General features: G+C 41.6%; 1 protein-coding gene across 1 annotated transcript; it reads left to right on the forward strand.

The window, feature by feature from the left end:
• Positions 1–1075: 1075 nt before the first annotated feature.
• Positions 1076–22349, forward strand: kif20a (kinesin family member 20A). The gene is made up of 19 exons (XM_080435788.1): positions 1076–1236; positions 3061–3219; positions 3578–3700; positions 3806–3925; positions 4315–4453; positions 4768–4943; positions 5754–5853; positions 7557–7769; positions 8493–8604; positions 9129–9203; positions 9873–10016; positions 10820–10988; positions 12300–12467; positions 13309–13448; positions 14363–14465; positions 14864–15095; positions 16752–16843; positions 17875–18012; positions 20995–22349. Exons 2-19 carry the CDS (start codon positions 3067–3069, stop codon positions 21364–21366), a joined length of 2769 nt encoding a protein of 922 aa, XP_080291914.1. The 5' UTR covers positions 1076–1236; positions 3061–3066; the 3' UTR covers positions 21367–22349.
• Positions 22350–23214: the final 865 nt, after the last annotated feature.

A 23214-nucleotide genomic window follows, 5' to 3' on the forward strand; every position in this document is an offset into this window, starting at 1 on the left:
TTTGACAGGGCGCTTCTTAAACTGTGCAACCCCTCCCAACCGCTTAATGGCAGTGTTGCCATGTCTGCTTATTATAGGCGACTTTGGGCTCGTTTTGCTGTCAAGTCGCTTGTAAATTTTGGTAGTTGCGGGTGGCGGTTATTTGGGGTTGTTTCCTAATGTCGTTTAACCAGTGGTTCTCAAAAATGTTCATGTCAAAGACCCCCAAATGAATATGTATTTGTCACCCAAAAGGAGTAAAGGAGTGTAAAACCCTACTCACTTTCAAAACTGCCCTAAAGATACACCTTCAGGAGGCTGCAATTCTAAAATGGCCCCTGTCCAAGTCTTAACCTACCCCAAGTCCTAACCTACCCCCCCCTTGTAATTTTTTTTCACTCTTCATACCAGTAACCTGTAAACTGATTGTATGACATTCTGTAGTGTGTATATCTGTCTGTCTCATATGTCATCATGATTTGTGTGCATGGGGATCTCATCTTAAACAAGCTCAGTGCTTAATGAGTCTTCCAGTTTAGTAGAGCTTGTATTGTGAATTTGTACTTCCATCATGTACTGTTATTCTCATGTCTTACTAAATAAAGTACATCAATCAATCAAAACCCCCCCACCATCTAAAAATATGTTGTGCCAGGGAGTGGACCCCCATACCAGATTTGTGCTGTTAAAATGTTTCACTTTTTTCCCCCAAGACTTTCTTTTGAAAATAGAAGATCTACAAGCTACGTGTTGTGAGCTTGTAGATCGGCTACTTTCCAAATAGCCAATGATATTTAAAGTAAAGTACTCATGGCCTTCATGGTAGCTTCTTTTGGGCTTGTTTTCATAGCTTGTTTCTCTCGCAAAATCTGGCAACGTTGCTCAATGGCGAACGTAGCCAATGAGAGGACAGCTATCCATGACGCCTACCTGAGCGTGGTCAGCGTGGCCAATCAGAGTGGTGCTGGACAGGAAGCGCGATATTCGAAAAGTAGAGAGATGTAGCCAGTACTTCAGTACTAGATGAGTTATTTAGAACCAATGCGCCAGTCACTGTAACTGCAGTGTCTCTCACCCAGAGAGAGAGAGAGACCGTTCTACACGCCACACGGTTAGAGTTAGTTAGTGAGTGTGTTTGTTGACTAGAGTAGACGCCGTTTATTATTTATCCAAGTAGTGAAATAAGTTACATTATTTCGACTTGTTTCCTTCCTTTAGTTTATCGTTTTCATTTCCACGGTCCTTTCATCACACGAGGTGAGTTGTTGTTGTGTTTTTAGAGCCGTCGGTTGAACACTAATGTTCAGCATGTGATTTTAGACCGTGGTTGTTCCTTGTTTACTTGTTGTCCTAGTTTATGAATTCGAGGCACTACTTTGTTGTTCCCTCTGTGCTTCACTCTACTTTATGTGACCGTTCGCCTTGTTTATTGACTTCTAGAGCTACTATGACGGTTTTTATGAAGGTTGATTTCAGGTTTGACTTACAATTTCACTTGTTTGATTGTGTATCACGTGTAAGTTCTCTCTCTCTCTTTCTCTCTGTGTGGTGGACAAGTGTATATAGTCAAGTAAACTTGGAATATTCAAAAGTACAAATTACTAAATACATTTTCTTCTTTTTAATATCAAAGCATTGCTGTTTTGAAAATGCATAGTGAAAATGGCAGGTGTGCTTGTAGATTGGCTATTTTCCTTATATATTTGAAATGGGGCTTAAGAAGTGGTTAATTCATTGTATATATTTGTAAGTTTGGGTCCCAGGAGTCCCATCCTAGAAATGTGGTGGAGTCAAAACATTTCTGTTTAAATGTAGCAGAGTGAAGTGATGTGCTTGCAAAAAAAAAAGAACAGAAAGCACTCCAAAAATGTTCTTAACTACAATAGTCATGTAAATGCACTTGGTTACTAGTGTCCACCACTGTTCACAAGTTTACTTTAGGCAGTTACCTTCCACTTACCACACCCCCCTCCTCCCCACTCCCTGCTGACTGTACCTGCCTGGCTGTTTCTCCTTGGAACAATGACCTCACTTTCATATAGGCTGCATACATACATAAGAAAGAGCATTTCTTCTGTTTGCCGTTCACTCTGAGCAATATAACTATAAAAAATATTATTTAGAAAATCGTTATAAGTCAAGTGGATGGCAGAGTTCACACCACAACTATAAATAAATATACAATGGTGAACGATATCGTTATAACTCTGCAACTGACTGTTTGCAAAGGAATTCCACAATTCAACGTTGCTGTCGGGCAGAAACCTCTTATCGCTAACTTTGTGTGTGTTTTTTCGTAAATTAATACCCTTCTTGATCCTACTTCAGCTTCACACACAGGCATCAAAAGTAGCAGATCTGCAAGCTCGAAACGTGGCGCGATGCGCTTTGAGCTTGTAGATCTGCTACTTTTTGAATACTGAAAAGTTAACTGAAAAATACTTTTGAATTTGAATCCTGAAAAGTATCAGTTTTAGACATGAGGTTTCCACTCGACAGAGACGATAATGACACACAGACAGATGTCACACAGAATATGACGGGAGGATGCAGAATGCAAAAGCAACAACAACACTACAAGCTCGTAGTCGTTAAAGAAGGGACAGCATTCATGCCTTTCAATTGAAAAGTGTCTACAGAGTCCATAATGATTACTATGGAAATATACTGTAGAGCTATTTAACATTTATTAACAAAAATATCACTTACTGTGAAGTTGTTTACACAAAGTTAGGTGACAGCCACTGAAGAAAAATGCTGGTGGTGTATACAACATACCAAGTGTTTTTTCTTTATTTTTATGCACATGTACATTTGATTTGATGATGCTCTTTCTTTAAATATTTTTACGTTTTTCTTTATTCTATTGTTATTACTTATGCTGCTGCATTGTCTGAAGGAAGCCGAACCAAAATAAGTTTTACTCTTATGTACCTGTACACAAGATGTAACAATAAAGTACAACCTTGAACTTGCACTACAAAAATGATTTATCAGCCAGCCACTGCTCATATTCATTCATTCATTCAATGTGAAAGTCATAGTTTACACTAACAGCGTTTCATCTTGACACCCCTGCAGGTAGACATGTCGATGTTCGTGACGTCTCCGACATGCCCGTTCGACGAGGAGGAGCCCATGAACGTGTTCGAGTCCACGGCTGCAGAATTCGGGGCTCCCTCACGTCCCCGTCTGCCCCCCGTCCCCGATTTCTCTATCATATGTGCAGGCAAAGAGTCGGTGAGGAATTTAGTGTTTAACCATAATTATTTATTCAGGGTTGCTCTTTTTTTTCTCTCTACAGCATTGCCTCTAGGGTTGTACCGATACTGGTATCGGGAAAAGCTTCCGATACTGCCTAAAATGCTGGTATCGGCGAGTATGCCAGTCTATGCCATTCTCTTACAGTTATCAATTATTTTGTGTTTTGAATGCTTCAGTTGCTCTGCTGTTTTATAATGTACTATTTACATTATTATTTTACTAACTTGTAGCTGCACTTTAACAATGTTCTGCTCTCCATTTATTTATCATATTATGTAAGATGTATATTGTCTTTTTCATATAAATAAACACTTTTTTTCCTTCCCACTTTTAGAGGACTCTGTCCAAACCTGATGACCTCACCAAACGGGGAAGTGGGACTGCCGGCGAGAAAGTGAAGGTGTTCCTTCGAGTCAGACCTCTCACTGACAAAGAGAAGGAGAGGGGAGGAGAAGAGGTAAGGGAGCGGGTGACCGTAGACTGGAACTTCTGAAACGTATATTCAAGCTGCTGGTTAAAACGGTGCCAACAGTTTTGTTGTCCTTCTCCTTTATTCTCACAGCGTTGTGTCAGCATCCAGGACAACGAGACGCTGCTTCTCAAAGCTCCCAAGGACTCCCAGAACATGAAGAACGCAGAGAGGGGAATCACACAGAGCATCCACAGGTTCAGCTTCTCAAAGGTACCGTTCACAATATAACAAACAACTTCAACTTAACACAGTGTGAAAACCAGTGTGTGTGCATCCTCTATATATAACCACAGTCATTCTGGAACTATCCTGAAAGCATTGAGGAAAACTGTGGCTTTGCAGCAGACAAAGACGAGACATTATTAAACACAAAATCATTGTGTTAATTGTTCAGGAATCCGTGCTAGTGTGGGGGTGCTCCTTTCATAATGTTTCACAAATCGCACATTAGGTCTTGTCCATACAAAGTCTTTCAGTCTGGAAATTGTATTTTGCTTGAATGCCTGTAACCAGTATGGGTCTTCCGTTTAGATCTTTATAACCAGTATGGGTCTTCCGTTTAGATCTTTATAATAACCAGTATGTCTCTTCCGTTTTAGATCTTTGCTCCAGAGACCAGCCAGCAGGACTTCTACGAGGCCACCATGAAGAGCATGGTGAGGGATGTCCTTCAGGGGGAGAACCGTCTCCTGTACACATACGGGGTCACCAACTCTGGGAAGACCTACACCATTCAGGGTGAGCTAGCTGGCTGCTTGTTGTCACCCATAGGCCAATGTCACAATTATTACATTAATCAACCCTAATAATCACACTTATTTGAGACAACCAGGAAGATCCAAATGTTCAGAAAGGGATCTTTGATATCAGATCAAAGTGTGGGACCTCTTTCTTTGATCTGATATCAAAGATCCCTTTCTGAACATTAAAATCGATTAGTTTGATTCACTCTTGCACCCCATCAACACTTTCTCTCTTTAAAAAAATATGTAATGGTCTCTATAGATGCACACAGCTGACATGTCAACACTTTTCTGTGCTCTGCTGTGCAGGTAGTGGTCGAGAGGCAGGCCTGCTGCCCAGAGCCCTGGTCTCTGTGTTCAGGAAGGTCCAGGGCCGTCTGTACGGGGCCGTGGACCTGAAGCCTGTCATGCACCAGGACGTACGCCAGCTGGACTCCGCCGAGGTCCGCGTGGAGGAGAGCCGACGGGACGCTCTGCTCAAAGAGGTGAGCAGCAGAGATGCCTTTCTAAAATCACTTTTAAAGGGATAGTTCACCCCAAAAAAATTGTCGCATTCCTAAACCAATAATTTGATGACCGGCAGCCGTTCCGGTAGGAGACACAAAGAGTCTCCTTTGTATCTCCTACCGGAACCGCTGCCTACCGGTCCGCTGGTAATGGAATTATTGGCTTAGGAATGTGACAAAAACAAAAAAATATCCATGAATTCAAGTCAAGTCTCCATGGGGTGACTAATCGATAGAAAAAAAGTTATGTTTTGGGTGGACTATCCCTTTAAGCCTGATGTCCCTGCTTTGGGCATCCCCCAAAAAATGTTACATCTACAAGCTCACAACACATCATGACGCATTTTGAGCTTTTAGATCAACTGTTTTTGTGTGACACACCGTCGTTCAATGAAGTACAAAATGGGGCATAACTACTTCAACCCTATACTTTACTGGAGTCCCCCAGGTCTCTACTGTATACTACACGGTCATGAAATTCCTGGAAATATTTTGAAATTCAAAAAACTGTTTTTCAGGCATTTTAGAACACTGGTGTATATAGCCTCATTATGGCACCATATGATTGCTATAGGCCTGGAAATGGGGTAAAATACTTTGGAAAAGTTTTGAAAATTCATTGTTAAAAATGAGACCCCATCCTCTTTTTGCTTTACACTAAATAATATCTTGAAAGTGGCCAGCCTACAAGCTCAGATGCTACAAGAGCTTGTAGATCGTCTATTTTCATGGAATGTTTCTGTGGTTTCTATGTTCCAATGCAATCCTTTTTTTCCCTGTCTTTTACAGAGGGTGAACCAGAGCTCTCTGCACGGCGGTACCAGCACCTGGGACAGTGGAGTCGCTGGGATGTCCACCTTCACAAGTCACATCGCTACCCAGCTAGAGGGTAGGGGACAATCCAATCAATTACACTGCATTAAACATGGTTTAAGTTCTCAGTCATTTGGATTCTATAGAAGCCAGCATGTCATCTAAGGCAGTGATTCTCAAACCATGTCAAGGACCCCCAAAATGTAGGCTGCGGACCCCCAAATCAAAAATGTTTTGTCCCAGGGACCCCCAGAAGCAAAGTTTTGAGTTACAAACGTTAGCTTAAAAAAAAAAGAAAAAAGATTTGTGCAAATTTTCACAACTTTTCAGCCGCGCTATGAGCTTGTATATCTGGACTGTTTTTGAATAGCCAAAGTATACAGTGAATAGCTAAAGTATAGTGGTTAAAATGATTGTGACGCTATATTAACTTATTTAGCTGGGGACCCCCTGGTACCCCGCCAAGGACTCCAGGGGGTCCCCACTTGATCTAAGGAAGCATGTTGCGCAGCGAAAATAACCGATCTATCTACATGCGTCGCAGACACGAGAGCTTGTAGATAGATAGGCTATTTTTGGTCATAATATTAAGATTAGAGCATTTGAAGTGGTCAAACTAGCTAATAAAAGAAGCATCTTCCATAAAACCCTAATGGTCTCGGATAAATTTCATAAAAGCAAAGGTTACTACATGGGACATGTTCTTACAGAGCAAATACACCTTGGGCTGGCCACACCCCTACTTTCACTCTCGCTCTCTCTCTCACACACACACACACACACACACACACACACACACACACACACACACACACACACACACACACACACACACACACACACATTACGATACTCATTAATCTCATGTCTCCCGCACTCAACTACTCGTTCACATCACACACACATCGTGCCTGAACAATGGCTCAGTTGAAACCTGTTTCCCGCCTAATCCCTAGCCAAATTATACAGTGTCTAATAAGCCTGCTGAACTGGTTTCTCCACACCTGAACACTGAACTCTGTCATTGAAATGTAATGCGTTTCATTGCATCATTATAGACGGGTGGTGGCAAGCTCTATTTACATGTTGTGTGCCATTTGGCTAATCATGTCGGCTAAGCATAAATGATTGTTGTTGGTTGGATCCATGGTTATATCATGTGTTATGGTAGTGGCACAAGCAAGCTAGTAGACACACACTCATTATACTCTTCCCTTGCACCAGATTACTTTCTGATTGAACCCATTCAATCCGGGAACGCATCTGTGTCATTATAGATTTCTTTGGCTATTAAAAAATAGCAGATCTACAAGCTCATAGCGCAGAGTGCCGCGCTATGAGCTTGTAGATCTGCTATTTTTGAAAAAACGTGAAAATGTGTGCAAATCTTTGAATACCGGTATATATTTTTTTAAAGAGAACATTTTTTACTAAAATCTTTGCTTCGGGGTGGGGGGGCTTCCATTATAGCCTGCTAACTTTCCAGGAATAGAAAGCCTCTATAAAGTTTCTATTAGCTTCGAGTCCCCATTGATGATGTCATTGGTAGGCGGGTGTCTGAACTGTCCACAGACCTCCTCTGTGACACAGACTGAGTTGACAAAAATGGTGCCATATTTTCATGAGTATTAGTGAGGACCTATTACATGAAGACGGGTTGAAAATGGGTGAAGTCGTCCTCTAATAGATAAAAATAAGTCGACAAACCAAAAAAACATGAATTTATACAACACTGATGATGGTGCTAAATACTTGTGTGTCTCTGTGTCCGTGGTGCAGAATGTGACAGCGTGTGTCTGGAGCCGGACAGTCTGACTCACAGTGCCGGGGCCGACCTGGAGGCGGGGGTGCAGTTCTCCATCTGGGTGGCCTTCTACGAGATCTACAACGAGTTCCTGTACGACCTGCTGGAGGCCCCGCCATCCCTGCCCACCAAGAAACGAGCCACGCTGCGGCTGAGCGAGGACAAACAGGGAAACCCCTACGTGAAGGGTAACGCCTCTAACTACTCATTGTTCTATCTGAACCAGGGCTGATTTCGTTGACTAAAACTATGACTAAAAATGTCTGACTACCTTTTTTTTTACTGACAAAAACGAAATAAAAACTAAGCTATGATGACTAAGACTAAATATACTGACAATTTCGTCAACAAATAAAAACTAAAATGTTTATGAGGGACTAGTGGAGAAGAGATCCAGTAGAACTAAAAGACAAGTCATCATGGGTGCGTGCGGGTGTCACAGACCGAAAATAGTTGATCTACAAGCGCACAATGCGTCGAGCTTGTAGATCAGCTATTTTCGGCATGCAACTAAGTAAAAATCATTGCCATTCCGTCGACTAAATCAACTGTATATTTAGTCGATTAAAAATAGACTAAAAGTAAAACATTTCAGGTGACTAAAATATGACTAAAACTAAACAGAATTTTATTCAAAAGACTGACAAAAAATCTAAATCAAAATGTGCTGTCAAAATCAACACTGATCTGAACCAGGGCTGCAACAGTTAATCGATTATCGAAATCATTGATCATCGATCATTTAATAAAATTATTAAATCTATTTTCAATTTTTTTTTGCCTGACACTGTTGTGCGACAAAGAATAGAATGGGGCTTAATAATAAAGGCTTAATCCATTAGTTGAAATTGTTTTACTTTATTTTGGTGCATAACTCTAATGATGTCGCTGTCTACTGTTACTTTCTCTAGATCTGACCTGGGTCCAGGTGCGCAGTGCAGAGGAGGCCTGGAAGGTGCTGAAGGCCGGCCGCCACAACCAGAGCTTTGCCAGCACTCACCTCAACAGCAACTCCAGCCGCAGGTTAGAACCACAGCTTTTGACCAAAGGAAAAAAAATAGTTTACACATCCACTAGAATCCACTAGAAATGCCTAAAAACACAATTAAATCGTTCATCGCAATTATTTGTGTGTCAATTAATCGTCAGCTTAAATTTGTAATCGTGATAGCCCTACACTTGCCTTAGTATGGTTATTTTTCCTGGGGTCCGTCTTCATCATTCATGCCACATTTTTGCAGACTCCATTTCTTTTTAGAGAGAGAGCTTTACCAGTACTCACCTCAGCAGTAACTCGAGTTGTAGGAAGAGGCGCAACACAATAGTAAATAAAAACCCAGGACTGTGGTGGAGTGTTAACAAAAAAACAATGTTGTGAAAGTTATTACACAACATAATGATGTATTAGTATATTATTGACCTTATATTTTCCTTACCTACCACTGTACATGAATTAGAAGCCATTGTATGAGAGGGTGCAGGTTGTTATTTGGCGGTTGGTTACGTGGGTGGTTGTTTATTATCTATGTTGTTCTTCTGCTCTTCAGTCACAGCATTTTCTCCCTCCGTGTGCTGCACGTCCATCCAGAGGCTGAGCAGGGACAGGCCACACGCATCAGCGAGTAAGTGATGATCATACGTTGTTTTTAAGCCTGATAAAATATACTCTGCCGTACATTACACATTGCCTTTCAGGAGCTCAACCCTTTAAGACCAGGAAAGCATTATTTGTGTCATTTTAAGATTTCTTTGCCTATAGCAGATCTACAAGCTCATAGCGCGGCACCGAGTACCGCGCTATGAGATTGTAGATCTTTTGGAAAAATCAATCAATCAATGTGAGGAAATCTTTGAATACATATATATATTTTTTAACTCAAACATTTGTGACTCAAATCTTTGCTTCTGGGGATTCTACAAATGTCTTCTAAATCCTAACAGTTTTTTGAAAAAAACGTATGTTGCTGTAAGTGGTTCTCAAACTTTTTCATGTCAAGGACAACCCAAAATGATATGTATTTGGCCGTGGACCCGTGGATCTGATTTTTTTTAAATAGCAGATCTACAAGCTCATAGCGCAGCACTCGGTGCCGTGCTATGAGCTTGTAGATCTGCTATTTTTGAATAGCCAAAGAAATCTTAAAATGACACCGATGTGACCCGGTCACTGCACAACAAGAATAAAGCACAGGATGAATGAAGAAAAGACCTAGTTTGGAAGTTAAATTAACGAATGCACCCTTCAAATGACTGCCAAGTTTGCCAACACTCTCCTGCCTGTCACCTTGCAGACTGAGTGTGTGTGACCTGGCCGGTTCAGAGCGCTGTAAAGACCAGCGCAGCGGGGAGAGGATGAAAGAGGCCACCAACATCAACACCTCCCTCCACACGTTGGGACGCTGTATCGCAGCTCTGAGACACAACCAGAGCAACAGGTAAAACGCTTTAACACATCATTCATGGCATGGTGTGTCAAACCACTTCTGGAGGTGGCACGAAAATAGCCAATCTACAAGCTCACGGTGCGTTGCAGTGAAATGCGTTGAGAGCTTGTAAGATTTCTGGGGCCGACACTGCTAAGTATAAGGAGAAAGTATATTTTGACATCTTTTATTGACAATGACATATAAATATATGTACAATGGGCGGCAGTGGCTCAGGGGTAGAGTGGTCGGTAGAGCGGCCGGATGGAAGCCGCGAGGTTTCCAGTTCGATCCCGGGCTCCCCCAGAGCTAGTGTCGGAGTGTCCTTGAGCAAGACACTGAACCCCTAATTGCTCCCTGATGAGCAGATTGGTGCCTTGCATGGTTTCCTCCGCCATCGGTGTATGAATGTGTGTGTGAATGTAATGCACAATCTATGTAAAGCTCTTTGGATAAAAGCGCTATATAAATGCACCATTTACCATTTTATAAAGCAGGCAGTGGCGATTCTATAAGCTTATATAGCTTATATATGTCCACATATATGCCACACATATGGTGATATATGTACATACATATATGTAGAGACATACAGTATCAGGTGGCCAATTTCTAATATGTCACATGTATGATAAACATATGTTGCATATATAAAAAACATATATGTTCATATATTTCCTTTGCCCCCCCCCCCCCGCTGGCAGAGACAAAAACCGCCTATGAAAGCAGGCTTTATGTCTCATCATCACTTGATTACAAATGAATGTAATGAAAAACCAAGACAGTCAGACTTATTTTGTTAACCTTCTCTTCAGGTCCAGACCCGCACAGCTGGTGCCGTTCAGGGACAGCAAGCTGACGCGCGTCCTGCAGGGCTTCTTCTGCGGCCGGGGCACCTCCTGTATGGTGGTCAACATCAACCCCTGCTCCACCATCTACGACGAGACCCTCCAGGCTCTCAAGTTCTCCGCCATCGCCACCCAGGTACTACAAATCCCACCACACCCCCCCCCCCCCCTCGCTTTGGTTCTGTGGTAGTGGTGGGAAAAAACGTTCATTTCAGTGAATGAACGATTGAATTCACGGTAACGATCCGTTCAAATGATTCGTTCATGTCTTAACAGCCTGCCCTCCCGTCCTGTGTACAGGGGGAGGGGGCATGAACAAAAGCATGAACAGCTTCAGGAAGTGAACGGGTTTACTTTGTTCACGTTCATGCCAAAGAACTAGTTCTTTTGAACGAATCGATCATGAACGACCCATCACTATTCTGTAGGACACTGGTTCTCAAACCATTTAATTTCAAGGACCTCCCCTGGTTTATATGCATTATTAGGCCACGGGACCCCCATTGAATACGTTTTTAATCTCCTGGACCCAAATCTACACTGTAAAATCCTCAGCGTTAACTTTACAAATGGAACCAAATGTCCATTTGGTTCCTAACTACCGGTATCAATCATTTATCTGAGGGACCCCTTAGGACACCCTGAACCCCACGTTGAGAGCCACTGCTGTAGGACTTAAACACCTTTATTTTGTATCACAACTGTAATTGGAATTACGTATTTTTAAAATATAAATTCATATTGCTTTTTTGTGTGCAATTCACCAATATTACGCAACGATGAAGCGCACATGAATGAATGAGGAAACTCATAAGTATAACGGCTATAGTTATGAATAGTTTGATGCAAGATATTCACCAACGGATATCCGTATTGTTTATTCTTCACTCTAATGGTGTGTAAGCATGTCTATGTGTGTAAGTAGGTGCAGAAATTGGTAGGTACCTGACGATTCAATTCGATTCCGAGGGCTACGATTCAATTAAATTTCGATATTTGCGATTAATTTACTTCCATTATCTTTTATTGATAATAAAAACTAATGGAAGAGATGTGTCACTGTCAGCTGGAAGGTTATATTTGCCAACATCAACAATTGCAGAAAACCAACAAACCAACTTTTTTGTAAAATAATACTGACTTATAACAAAGGCTTCTCAATATTCTGATAACCAACCAAAATATGGCTGCTGCTCTGTGCAATTAGCGATATGAAAAAATAGATACAAAAATTGCAGATGTATAATCCCGGATCCCAAGCACTGGTGTAAGGAAATTAAAGCCTGAAGGAAAAAGAATACCTTTGTGATAATAATGTGACAATATTTGATTATGATGATGCACAAGATTGAATCCGCGTGATTTCGATGAAATATTTCATACACATACGGGTGAGTAGGTTCAAACTGACTGATTTGGTGTTTTGTTTTGTGTTTTTTAATGTCAGCTGGTCCACGGGCCGTCTACAAAGAGCAGAGTGGCCTACATCCTGTCCCTCCTGAACGAACCCGCCTCCACCCTCAACGCCTCTGCCCTGGAGGAAGAGGAGGTGGAGGAGGAAGAGGAGAACGGTGATGAAGAGGAAGAAGAAGACGTCACCATGTTAAATACTCGGGTATGCATGCATGCTCATCATGGATTTATTTGTTGCCTCGTGTAGGGTTTGGGTTTCTGTCTGTAAAGTATCACAAGCTACTTGGGTGGTCTTGCGTAGTGTCTGACGTAGCCAGACGACCAGAGATCTCCGCCTACTGATTAGTGCTGTCAAAACTGGCCAAAAATGACATTAGAACAGGGGTCTTCAATTTTTTTCAGGCCAAGGACCCCCTAGCTGAGAGAGGGATGAAGCAGGGACCCCCTCTATATTGTATAAAGTTGTGTCATTTTTTCTTTTTTTTTTGGTCTGCTTGGTCCCTGTACACCTATACCTCTTTGCCAAAAATAGCAGATCTACAAGGTACAAGCTCAAGGCGTTTTTGGCTAAGGTTCTCCTCAGAAATGGGATGCTAGGGTTCAAGTGGTTAATTTAAAAAATAATTCTATCACACAAAGATTTGGCGGCCCCCCTGTAGTAACTCTGAGGACCCCCTAGGGGTCACGGACCCCCTGTTGAAAACCCCTGCGTTGGAATATTCCTTATAAAATAAACAACCCACTTAATTATCGAACAGATCTACTTTCTATATAAAATATTGTATAAAACGTCAAGACCGCAGACCACTTTCTCTCTTTGAGCTGGGGTTGGTGCTGAGCAATATGCTCTCATGCTAGATCAAATGTAGATATATAAAAAGCAGGAATCAACAGGAATCATCATTCTATAGCCTATTTTTTGTAAGGTTAGGTGATATAACGGTTAACCCAGTGTAAGTGATATGAAGTGTGTGAAACTGGCATCCGGCTCGTGCATTTATCATCCCGCTAACTTCCAGCATTACGTGTTAACTGTGCTTCAGATGCTCCTGGAGGCCATCGATGTCTTGAAACGAGAGGTCTGGCGCCAGCGGGCGGAGAAGGAGCTCCTGGAGGCCAGGGTGAGGGAGGAGGTGGTGGAAGAAACCATGGAGTTGATCAACACTATGCAGGTCGAATTCAGGTACATACATACAACCAGCAGTGAAAATACACACTTACACAGTGTTAATTTAACTCTGAGAGACGAGTGTTATCATGGCAGATATGATAATACTACAGTGTTAATTTTGACAGCAAATTCTGATGTAGTCTTAGTCTTTTGAATAACACACCATTTAGTTTTAGTCCTATTTTAGTCTTCTGAAATTGTTTAGTCTTAGTCGACTAAATATCAAAATCTTAGTCTTTTAGTCTTAGTCTTAGTCAACAAAATGAACACTGTAATACTACACTGTTTTGTCCGTGAGTATAGTTATGCCTCCTATAAGTTAATACTAAGAGGACATCTGGTCACTATGCAGATATATTTACAAACTCACAGTTTAGTAAGCATTAAGCAAACCATGTTCTCACCTGTTGGTATGTCAGAGTAGCTATTTGTCTATCTAGCATGTAGTCTATCTAGTCATGTAGAAAGAGGTATGTATGGATCTATTTGTGTTCCGACATTCGGGAGGCTGAATTTGCTTGTGGTGGTCTACGAGAGCTCTCGAATTTTGTTAAATAAATCCATTGATTCATTCCACTCTACCCTTGTGGGAATACAATTTTTTTTACAAGTCATACCAAAGTAAGGTATACTTTAATTCCTGCCACAACAGTGTACAAATGTAACCCGTAAGGGTCCATTTGGTTACACCCCTCAGAGTTGAGGGCCGTTCTCACGAAGCACTATAACTTTAATTATAACTATATGCCATTGTCTTTGCTATAGTTGTGGTGTGTCATCCACTTGAGTTAGAACAATTTTAAAAACAATGTCTTTATGGTTCTAGTGCTTGGTGAGAACGGCCCTTTATACAGTCCGCATGGGTCTATTTATTTATTTTCTATGACTTGCGGGAAGTTAACGGTGACATTTTTCACCTCCCATAGTGAACGCCTGGAGCTGGAAAGAGACATGCTGGAGGAGAGGTTTGAGGCCAGGATCGAAAATCTGAAGAAAAACCTTAAAGAATACTACAGTGAACAGCTGGAGGTAAGAGCCACTGCACCCGCACTGCCCTTAACCAGCCTAGTGCTCACACACATACCCTCACCCATGAACACAAGACCCGCCATACTGCCATTAACCAGCCTGCTCATCGCGTTCACACACACACACACACACACAAAATAATGCCCTACTTCCACCTGACAGAGAGAACACGTCAGAAAAAATTAAATAGGGTTAAAGACACGTGGTTAAACTGCGCCGACCTCATTTTGCTGGGGGACCCCCTGGAACCCCACTCAAGAACCCTTGAGGGTCCCCGCCCCAGACCTCACTTTGAGAACCACTGGCTTCAGTCACTCCCATCACCAGTAGGGACATGAGCTGTTAAGTTATTCATGTTGTTGAACTCTCCTCTCCTCTTCTCTCCTCTTCTCTCCTAGGAGCGCGATGAGGAGATCAACGAGCTGACCGCCACGCTGGAGAAAAAGAAAGAACCCGACGAGAAAGCCGAAAAGAAGGACGACTCGCTGCTCATGCCTCCTCCCATGGAGCCCGAGGCTCTGCCCGTCCTGAGGCGCTCTCAGCGCAGCATGGCCAGGAACACGGTGGAGGTGGCGAGCGTGCAAGTCGAGCTCACCCAATGCCGCGCCGAGTTGATGTTCAAAACGCAAGGTGTGCACTTTTAAACTTTTTTTCTTTTTTTCGGGCCTTTTTTTTGCCTTTATTTGATAGTATACAGTAGACTGACAGGAGATGGGGAGTGACACACAGCAAAGGTCTCAAACCCGCACTAGCAGCCTAGGTGCCCTGACCGCTACGCCAGCCGATTGGGCCAAACTTATTAAACTTTTACCGTAATATTCTGTACCATCTATTAATGCCATAATAATGTGTTCCAGCCTTCAATCTGTATATATATATTGTGATAAAAGAAGGTTAGCCAATGGAATACAACCACCGTAACCCATTCAATCCAGAAACGCATCTCTGTCATTTTAGATTTCTTTGGCTATCAAAGATAGCAGATCTACAAGCTCATAGCGCTATGAGCTTGTAGATCTGCTTTTTTTTTAAATCTTTTAATATATATTTTTTAAAGCGAACATTTGTCAAATATGTTGTTCCAGGGACCTCCAGAAGCAAAGATTTGAGTTACAAAAGTTCGCTTAAAAATATATATTTTCAAAGATTCGCACAAATCTTCATGATTTTTCTAAAGAATTGCAGATCTACAAGCTCGTGGCGGGGCACTCTGAGCTTGTAGATCTGCTATTTTTTGAATAGTCAAAAACATAAAACAATGGTTATAGCTAGAAAAAAAAATAACACAGATGCGTTCCCGGATTAAATGGGTTATACTTACATAATATTCTGTACCATATATTAATGCCATAATAATGTGTTCCAGCCTTAAATTTATACTAACACATTTTCACCACAATCTGTATACGGTATATATTGTGATAAAAGAAGGTTAGCCAATGCAATACAACCACCTTAAGGACTACTAACCATTATGTGTCTCCTGCACCCTAAAGGCGGTTGCACACCGGCGAATATGCGAATATACGCAAAATTCGGACTCGTTCCGAATAATTAAAAGACGCTTTTTTGCTTCGCTTTTTCGCTCCATGTAAGCTTGCATTGACTTTAAGGTTTTTTTAAAAAAACGTATTATTCGCATGAAAAAAATCGCCCCGGTGTGTAAGGACCCTAACCCTCTGTACCTAGTGGACCTCAGTCTTACCTACTTCACATAGAAACAGAGCTGCTACCTTTTTAAACACATTTGAAATCTGAGACCATTTTAAATAGTTTTGGGGAAAAAATGCTGCTAATTGTCCCAAAATTGACAGAAAACTCCTGAAAGATTGCTGCTATTTGTTTCAAAAAGCTTTATACCCTTGCCCAACATGTATATAATAACGTTGCAATGTGACATAGCTCTGTTTACATAATGCTGTACCCCCTCCAACTGTACATACTGTCCCATAGTTTTTTTCTTAAATTGCTTTATTATGTTTTGACACCTGCTTTGGCAATGTAAACGTTTGTTTTCTCATGCCAATAAAGCTCCATTGAATTGAATACTCGTAAGTTGTACGACAAATAGTGAAAACAGCCAGTCTAACAAGCTTGACATTTTTGGATGATTTCTGAAACGTTTCCGCTACAATGACAGGGGATATAGATGCCAGCTTGTCAAGAGGTTAATTACATAATTATCTAGTTTCCTTCATTGAGTTGTATTCATCAGTACATGATGAGTGTTCTCTAGATGTCAGATTATGGGGAGGTGAACAGTGTTTTATTGAAATGTCTCCACAGAGATGAGGAAGCTGGAGGTGCAGCTGACGGTACCGGGCCCGACGGGAACCCTCACCAACACCACTGATCGCAAGCTGAAGAGCTGCCAACGGGTTAGAACAACAACCGCTTTTTCCATAACACTTTTTGACCTGTCATACTGTACAACAGTTAATTGAACTAATTCATTTTGGAACTAATTGAAATATTGATTTTGGAGAGCGCTCGGCTAGAAAAAAGTTTTTTTTTTAAAGAGCCTAGTTTTAATTTTTATTTCAGTTAAAGCTGCACTATGTAACTTTCCTCTTCTACCCCGGATTTGAACCCGGTTTCCTGCACAAGTGCTGAACTGTTTACCATTGAGTCTATTAGAGCCTGCCTGCTTGCTCAGGGGAGACATTTAAATTGAATTGAAATTTGTGTCAGATCCTGTGTCTAGGTGAGACATGACCTTTGACCCAAGTTATATTGTATTAACACATTGGGTGCCAGAGGTTTATTAAAATATTATACGTTGAGTGCCAGCATTTCTTCCATCCACTTGCGTTATACATTTCGTGCTGTGAGAAGCCCCGACGCGGAAATGCATGTAAACAAAGCGTGCGTGCGAGACGGCGGAGGGTCCCGACTAACGCCTAGAACAATAATATTTCCAACGCGACCCTCCATTGCAGCGTGATCGCCGATCGAAAACGGCTCGTTTCCACCACATTAAAAAGAAATGGAGATATTAAGCTTTTAATCAAGGAGATAACATTGAAAACGCCGACCGGAAGGATTTTTGACATGGAGCCTCATCCAGCCTCTTCTTCTCAGAAACTGCTTGGGTGATGTCAAAGTTTCGTTTTAGCGCCCCACGTGGCCCACATGTATAAAAATAGAATTGGGTCAAAAACGGTCCGGACCGTTTTCGGGACTTCTCGTTTGGACCCTCAAAAACGGTCCGGACCGTTTTTGGCATTCAATGTGTTAACATACTCTACCACACAAATTGGACAAAATTACATTTTATTCATTAAAGAAAAGTTACATAGTGCTGCTTTAACTCAAATGTTTTGTAAATGTTTGTTGGTTATTTGTTTAGTTTTAGTTCACTATAATAATAACCTTGCTCCTCCTAACTGGACTTGTCCTCCGTCGACAGAACCTGCGTCAGCTGCGAGTGGACCTGCAGAGGATGGGCACCACCCTGCAGTCCAGTGAGAGAGCCTGCTGCCGCAACACTGGAGGAGAGCGGCTCCGTCGGAACCTGGCCGCTGCAGACGAAACGCTGGCCAAACAGGTACCACTGTCTCTATGCTGTCTGTCTGTCTGCACACATGAGCTGAGCTGCCATGTACACTTCACTAAAGTGGTTCCCAAACATTTTCCACGTCGAGGACCCCCAAATTAATAAACATTTGGCTGCGGACCCCTATCAGAAGATATTTTGTGTTTGGGACCCCCAGAAGAAAAGATTTGTGTGAAGAAATTCAGCTTGCACATCTCCTATTTTGAATAGCCAAAGTATAAAAAAATTATAAATTGGTAAAATAATTGTGATGCTATTTGAACAAATTTTGCTTGGGACCCCACTTTGAGAACCACTCCACTAAATCAGTGGTTCCTAAACCTTTTTAACTTGAGACCCAAAAGAGAAATTGTATGCATGTTCCTGACCCAAACTAGTGAAAATGGCTGATCTACAACCTCACAACATAACCAGGGCTCCAGGCTGCACCCATTTGTGGGCACACATCATGCACCCAAGAATCTGTCCAGTGCAACTAAACAATATCATTGGTCCCACCAGTGTGCCTTATTTAGCAGGTCTGTCCATGTGTATGTATGTGCAGTATGTGTGGGTGCACAGAAATTATATCGTTGCTGACAGGCAGAAACCTCTTATCGCCCTATTTTAAGTTGTTAATTAATTTTTTTGTAAATTAACGCTCTACTTTGTCATACTACATTGGCACACAAAAGTAGCAAAAAAAATAAAATAAGCTGATCCACAAGCTCAAAACGCTTCACACTGAAGCATTTTTGAGCTTGTAGAATCCTGAAAATTAACAGTTTTGGACACTTTTGGTTTCCACCCGACGGCGTCGATTTGCTGGTGCATCTATATGAAAGAAGCTATAGGCTCACCCGCGTAACACAATTAAAAGTTAGTCTGGAGCCCTGGATACATAGTTTCACCATGGCAAAATATCAACACATCATGATGGATAATAATAGTGAAGATAGAGATGAGGTGATGAGTTGAACTCCATTTACAATGAAGGGTTTTAGCAGAGCGACTTACAGTAAGCATTAAGCAAGGCAAACACATACATCAAATGCATAGAGACAGTGTAGTGCGAGGCGTTGTGAGCTTGTAGATCTGCTATTTTTGGCTACAGTTCTCAGAAGTAGTTAAGGTAAAAAAAACTTATCACACAAAGATTTGGCAGACCCCCTTTAGTAACTCTGAGGACCCCCTAGGGGTCCCGGACCCCCTGTTGAAGACCCCTTGTCTAAAGTAAACAGTATAATATCAAAAAATAAATGATCTGTACATTGAAACTATAGGAAGCAAGGTCAAATGGACCTGGCATCTGTTTACATCTTAACTCTAATGGTGCGTTCACACGGGCCACATACAAAGATACATAAATACTAGGCCCGTAACGATACAGTAACTGCATCGATGCATCGTTTTGAATTTTCAACGATCTACTATATCGATATGCAAACAGCTAAATATCGTATCGTTTGACTTTGAATCGTATCGAATCGTTTTGCAATGCAAATAATCGTATCGAATCGTTCTGCAATGCAAATAATCAATTATATCAATACTAAGTACTTTTAAGAAGAAGAAAAGAGAAAGAGGGGTTTATATCCAGTATCCAGGTATTTATTTTTCACACAGAATTTTTGGGTAAATAAATAGTTACTATATCGATTTTAAATCATTGAATCGAATCGTATCGTTCTAAATTAACCCGTCCTGTATCGTTCATGTATCGTATCGACTAAATCGCTGAATCGAAACGTATCGTATCGTTCTAAATTAACCTGTATCGTTCATGTATCGTATCGACAACCAAGTATCGTGATACGTATCGAATCGTTGTTAAAACGTATTGTTACACCCCTAATAAATACACTGCATCTTTGTTGCTGTGTCGCTTTGTATCTGTGTTGCTCAACATGGTCGCTGACGTCATCTTCATCATCATTATCGGAGCTACAGTTGTTGTTTTGTATCTTTGAATCTGGAAGTTCAGCTCAACTTGAATTTGTAGCTTTGTATCTTTGTTGCTAGAGCTACAGCTACAAACGTTGGATGTATGTTTGTATCTTTATGTCGCTGGCTTCCATTGAAAATGAATGGTAGCATGTATCTTTTTATCTGCCCGTGTGAACGCACCAAAAGCCTAGTCTCATGTTGCCATAAATAGCCATTGCTTTTTAACTTCTCCTTCTCTCCCACCTCTCTATCTCTCCCTTCGCTCAGTCTGCCTCCCTGTTCATCTCCTCCGCTCTGTGTCGTGTTTTAACTCTGAACCCGGATGCTTCCACATCCGCGGTGGTGGGCGGGGCCAGCTGCATCTGACCTCCTCCCCGCTCGCTTGCTACCTCTGCCTCCATTTCACTCCTCCTTTCAGCCAATCATTCACTTCCATTCCACTCCCCCTTTCACCCAATCATTCACTTCCTCTCTAGAGCCAGACTGAGATATATCAGCCGATCTATCGGCCATTATTTGACTTTGTTGACGACGTCGGTATATCGGCAATTATGCAGCCGATTTCTTTGAACCACTTCTGGTGTCTCTATTTTGGGCATGTCAGGCGAACATGTTCAAAGAATTGAATAGCAGATCAACAAGCTCACAATGTGTTACAATGTGAGCTTGTAGATTTCTTTACTTATTTTTTTTTTATGGGGCTTAAGTGGTAAAATATTTGTTCTCAATACCTTTTGTATTTAATATACCGGTATATATTTTTGCTTAGAAGTTATATGTTCTCAAATAGAAACTTAAATCAAATCGTAGTTTTTCAAATTGCACTTTTGACACTTTTGAAATATCAGCCAGAACGTCAGTAATCAGTGGTCTAGGACTCTGTTGTTCTCACAAATCTGGTATAGTCGGGCTCAATTTCACTTCCTCTCACTGCCTGTCCACCTTATCCACTGCCCCCCCCCCTCCCTGTCCATCTTATCCACTGCCCCCCCCCCTCTCCCCCAACACTGATTGCTCAACTAACCGTGTGGGCCGGCTCCTTCCCAGGACCAGATCCTCGTGGAGCTCCAGAACAGCCTGCAGCTGGTCAAGGCCGACCTGCGTCGTCAGGCCGACACCCTAACCCAGATGCAGGCCTCCGCCGCCTCCTCCTGCTCGGACCTGGCCGGCGGCCGCTACTGCAAGAAGAGGGTCTGCGCCGGCGCCAACTGCGAGAACCAGCCCCCGGCGGAGAAGCGGCCTTTTCTCCACGGCCTCCTCCCTCAGAGTCTGCGCACACCCACGCGCAAATGCAACCCCATGCATGCTCACGACGACGCCAGCAACCTCACGCCGTCCTCGCGCATTTTGCGCTCCCGCCAACCGTCCCCGCTGGTAAACAGCCCCGCCTTCACGACCCCGCGCGGCCGCAAGTACTGACTCTGTTAACCCATAAAGACCGGGAACGCATCAGTGCCATTTTTAGATTTCTTTGGCTATTAAAAAATAGCAGATCTACAAGCTCGTAGCGCGGCACCGAGTGCCGCGCTATGAGCTTGTATATCTGCTATTTTTGAAAAAGAATAAGTCGTGAAAATGTGTGTAAATCTTTGGATATAAGTATATATAAATTTTTCACTAAAATCTTTGCTTCTGGGGGTTCCTGGAACGAAATATTTTGAGATGGGGGGGTCTGCGGACAAATACATATCATCTTGGGAGGTCCTTGACAAAGTTTGAGAACCACTGATATTATAGCAACATACGTTTTGTTTTTTTTCCAAAAAACTGTTTGGATTTAGAAGCCATTTGTAGAATCTCCAGAAGCAGAAGACTTGCACGAATTTTCATGATTTTTCTAAAATAGCTGATCTATAAGCTCTTAGCGCGACACTCGTTGTCGCTCTATGAGCTTGTATATCTGCTATTTTTGAATAGCCAAAGAAATCTTAAAATGACAGAGATACGTTCCCGACCCGGGAATGCATAAAGGGTTAATGCAGTCTTGATCACGTATTGTCGTTGGTGCTTTTTCTGAATGTACATACATATATATATTTGCATGTCTGTATCGTGCAAGTATCATTGCACAATGTTTCTGCTGTTAATCTCCAAATGGCTTAGAAAAAACAAAACAATGCTATGCTTTAAAATGGAGATTAAGGCATTGTTTGGTTCAAATCTCTGGTTGATTGGGAAACTTGAGTGCTTGAGTGCATGCAGTGTGTTTACTTTACTGTAAAGAAGTGTTTTTAGTTTTTTTTTAAGTTTTTGATAACTTTTATATTTTTTATGCATGATTAAAGGTTGCCTACTGGTTATTCTACTGTTAATTGTAGTTCTTGCATAATTTGTTTGCATAATAAAACATTGGTATTCAAATACGGCACTTCCTGTTCATTACTCATCTCACTTTGACCCCAGAGGCATGCATGAAAAAATGAAAAATGTCAAGGTTGCATCAGGATTTGATTTTGAGGCTGACAAGATGACAAGACATTGCATTGTTATAGGTTTTTCTTTTTATTTAATAGACACAAGTGACGATTCATAATGAAAACAATTTATTTAAGATTGTTTTTACCTTACGTTTCTACTGAGGTGAGATGATTACCTGAGCTCTAACCCCATGAATGTTGAGAAATATGATGCTGGCTAGAATGCTGCTGCTGCTACACCTTTTAATAACATATAGGATATAGGTTATAGGATTTAGAAAGCATTTGTAGAATCAGCCTCAGATCTTAATGGTTTAAAAGAAAAAAAACATGTTACATGCTTTTCAGGGAAACTGCAAGGATATAAACTAATAAAGTCATGTGACTTATTTCCATTGTGGTCCTTGGTCTGAGACAAACAAAAGCTTGGTTCCTGTGGTTGAGAAATAATGATGTCACTATGACCAACCCAGTGAATTTTGGAATTTCTATCACTAATTATCTTTGCAGATCAAATTAGGGTAAATGTTCTATGATTTATTTTCTCCCCCTCGTCTCTGTGTTGATGCCATTTGACCTGTCATAAGGGACAGTCTGACACACTGTTGGAGGCAGGACTTGAACCTCAAACCTCCTGCTTACCAGGCAGTCACTCTACCCATTGAGCTGAGGTTGCCCTACTTCAAGTAGTAGTTTTAGTGCCAGTGCACTATTAAAAAAATACAAATCTTATGGGGGGCCCCCCATAAGAAAGATTTGTATTTAAAACTTAAAAAATGTGCCTTGCCGGCCTGTGAACCAGAATGTTATAGGTTTGATTCCTATCCCTGACATTGTGTGAAAGTATCGA

This window comes from Gymnoscopelus braueri (assembly GCF_963280865.1).
Source record: "Gymnoscopelus braueri genome assembly, chromosome: 8".
Lineage (NCBI taxonomy): Eukaryota > Metazoa > Chordata > Actinopteri > Myctophiformes > Myctophidae > Gymnoscopelus > Gymnoscopelus braueri.

Coding starts and splice junctions, on each gene's coding strand:
- kif20a (XM_080435788.1), top strand. CDS start 3,067: ATGTCGATGTTCGTGACGTCTCCGACATGCCCGTTCGACGAGGAGGAG. Junction 4,944..5,753: donor GGGACGCTCTGCTCAAAGAG/GTGAGCAGCAGA, acceptor TGTCTTTTACAG/AGGGTGAACCAGAGCTCTCT. Junction 15,096..16,751: donor GTTGATGTTCAAAACGCAAG/GTGTGCACTTTT, acceptor ATGTCTCCACAG/AGATGAGGAAGCTGGAGGTG.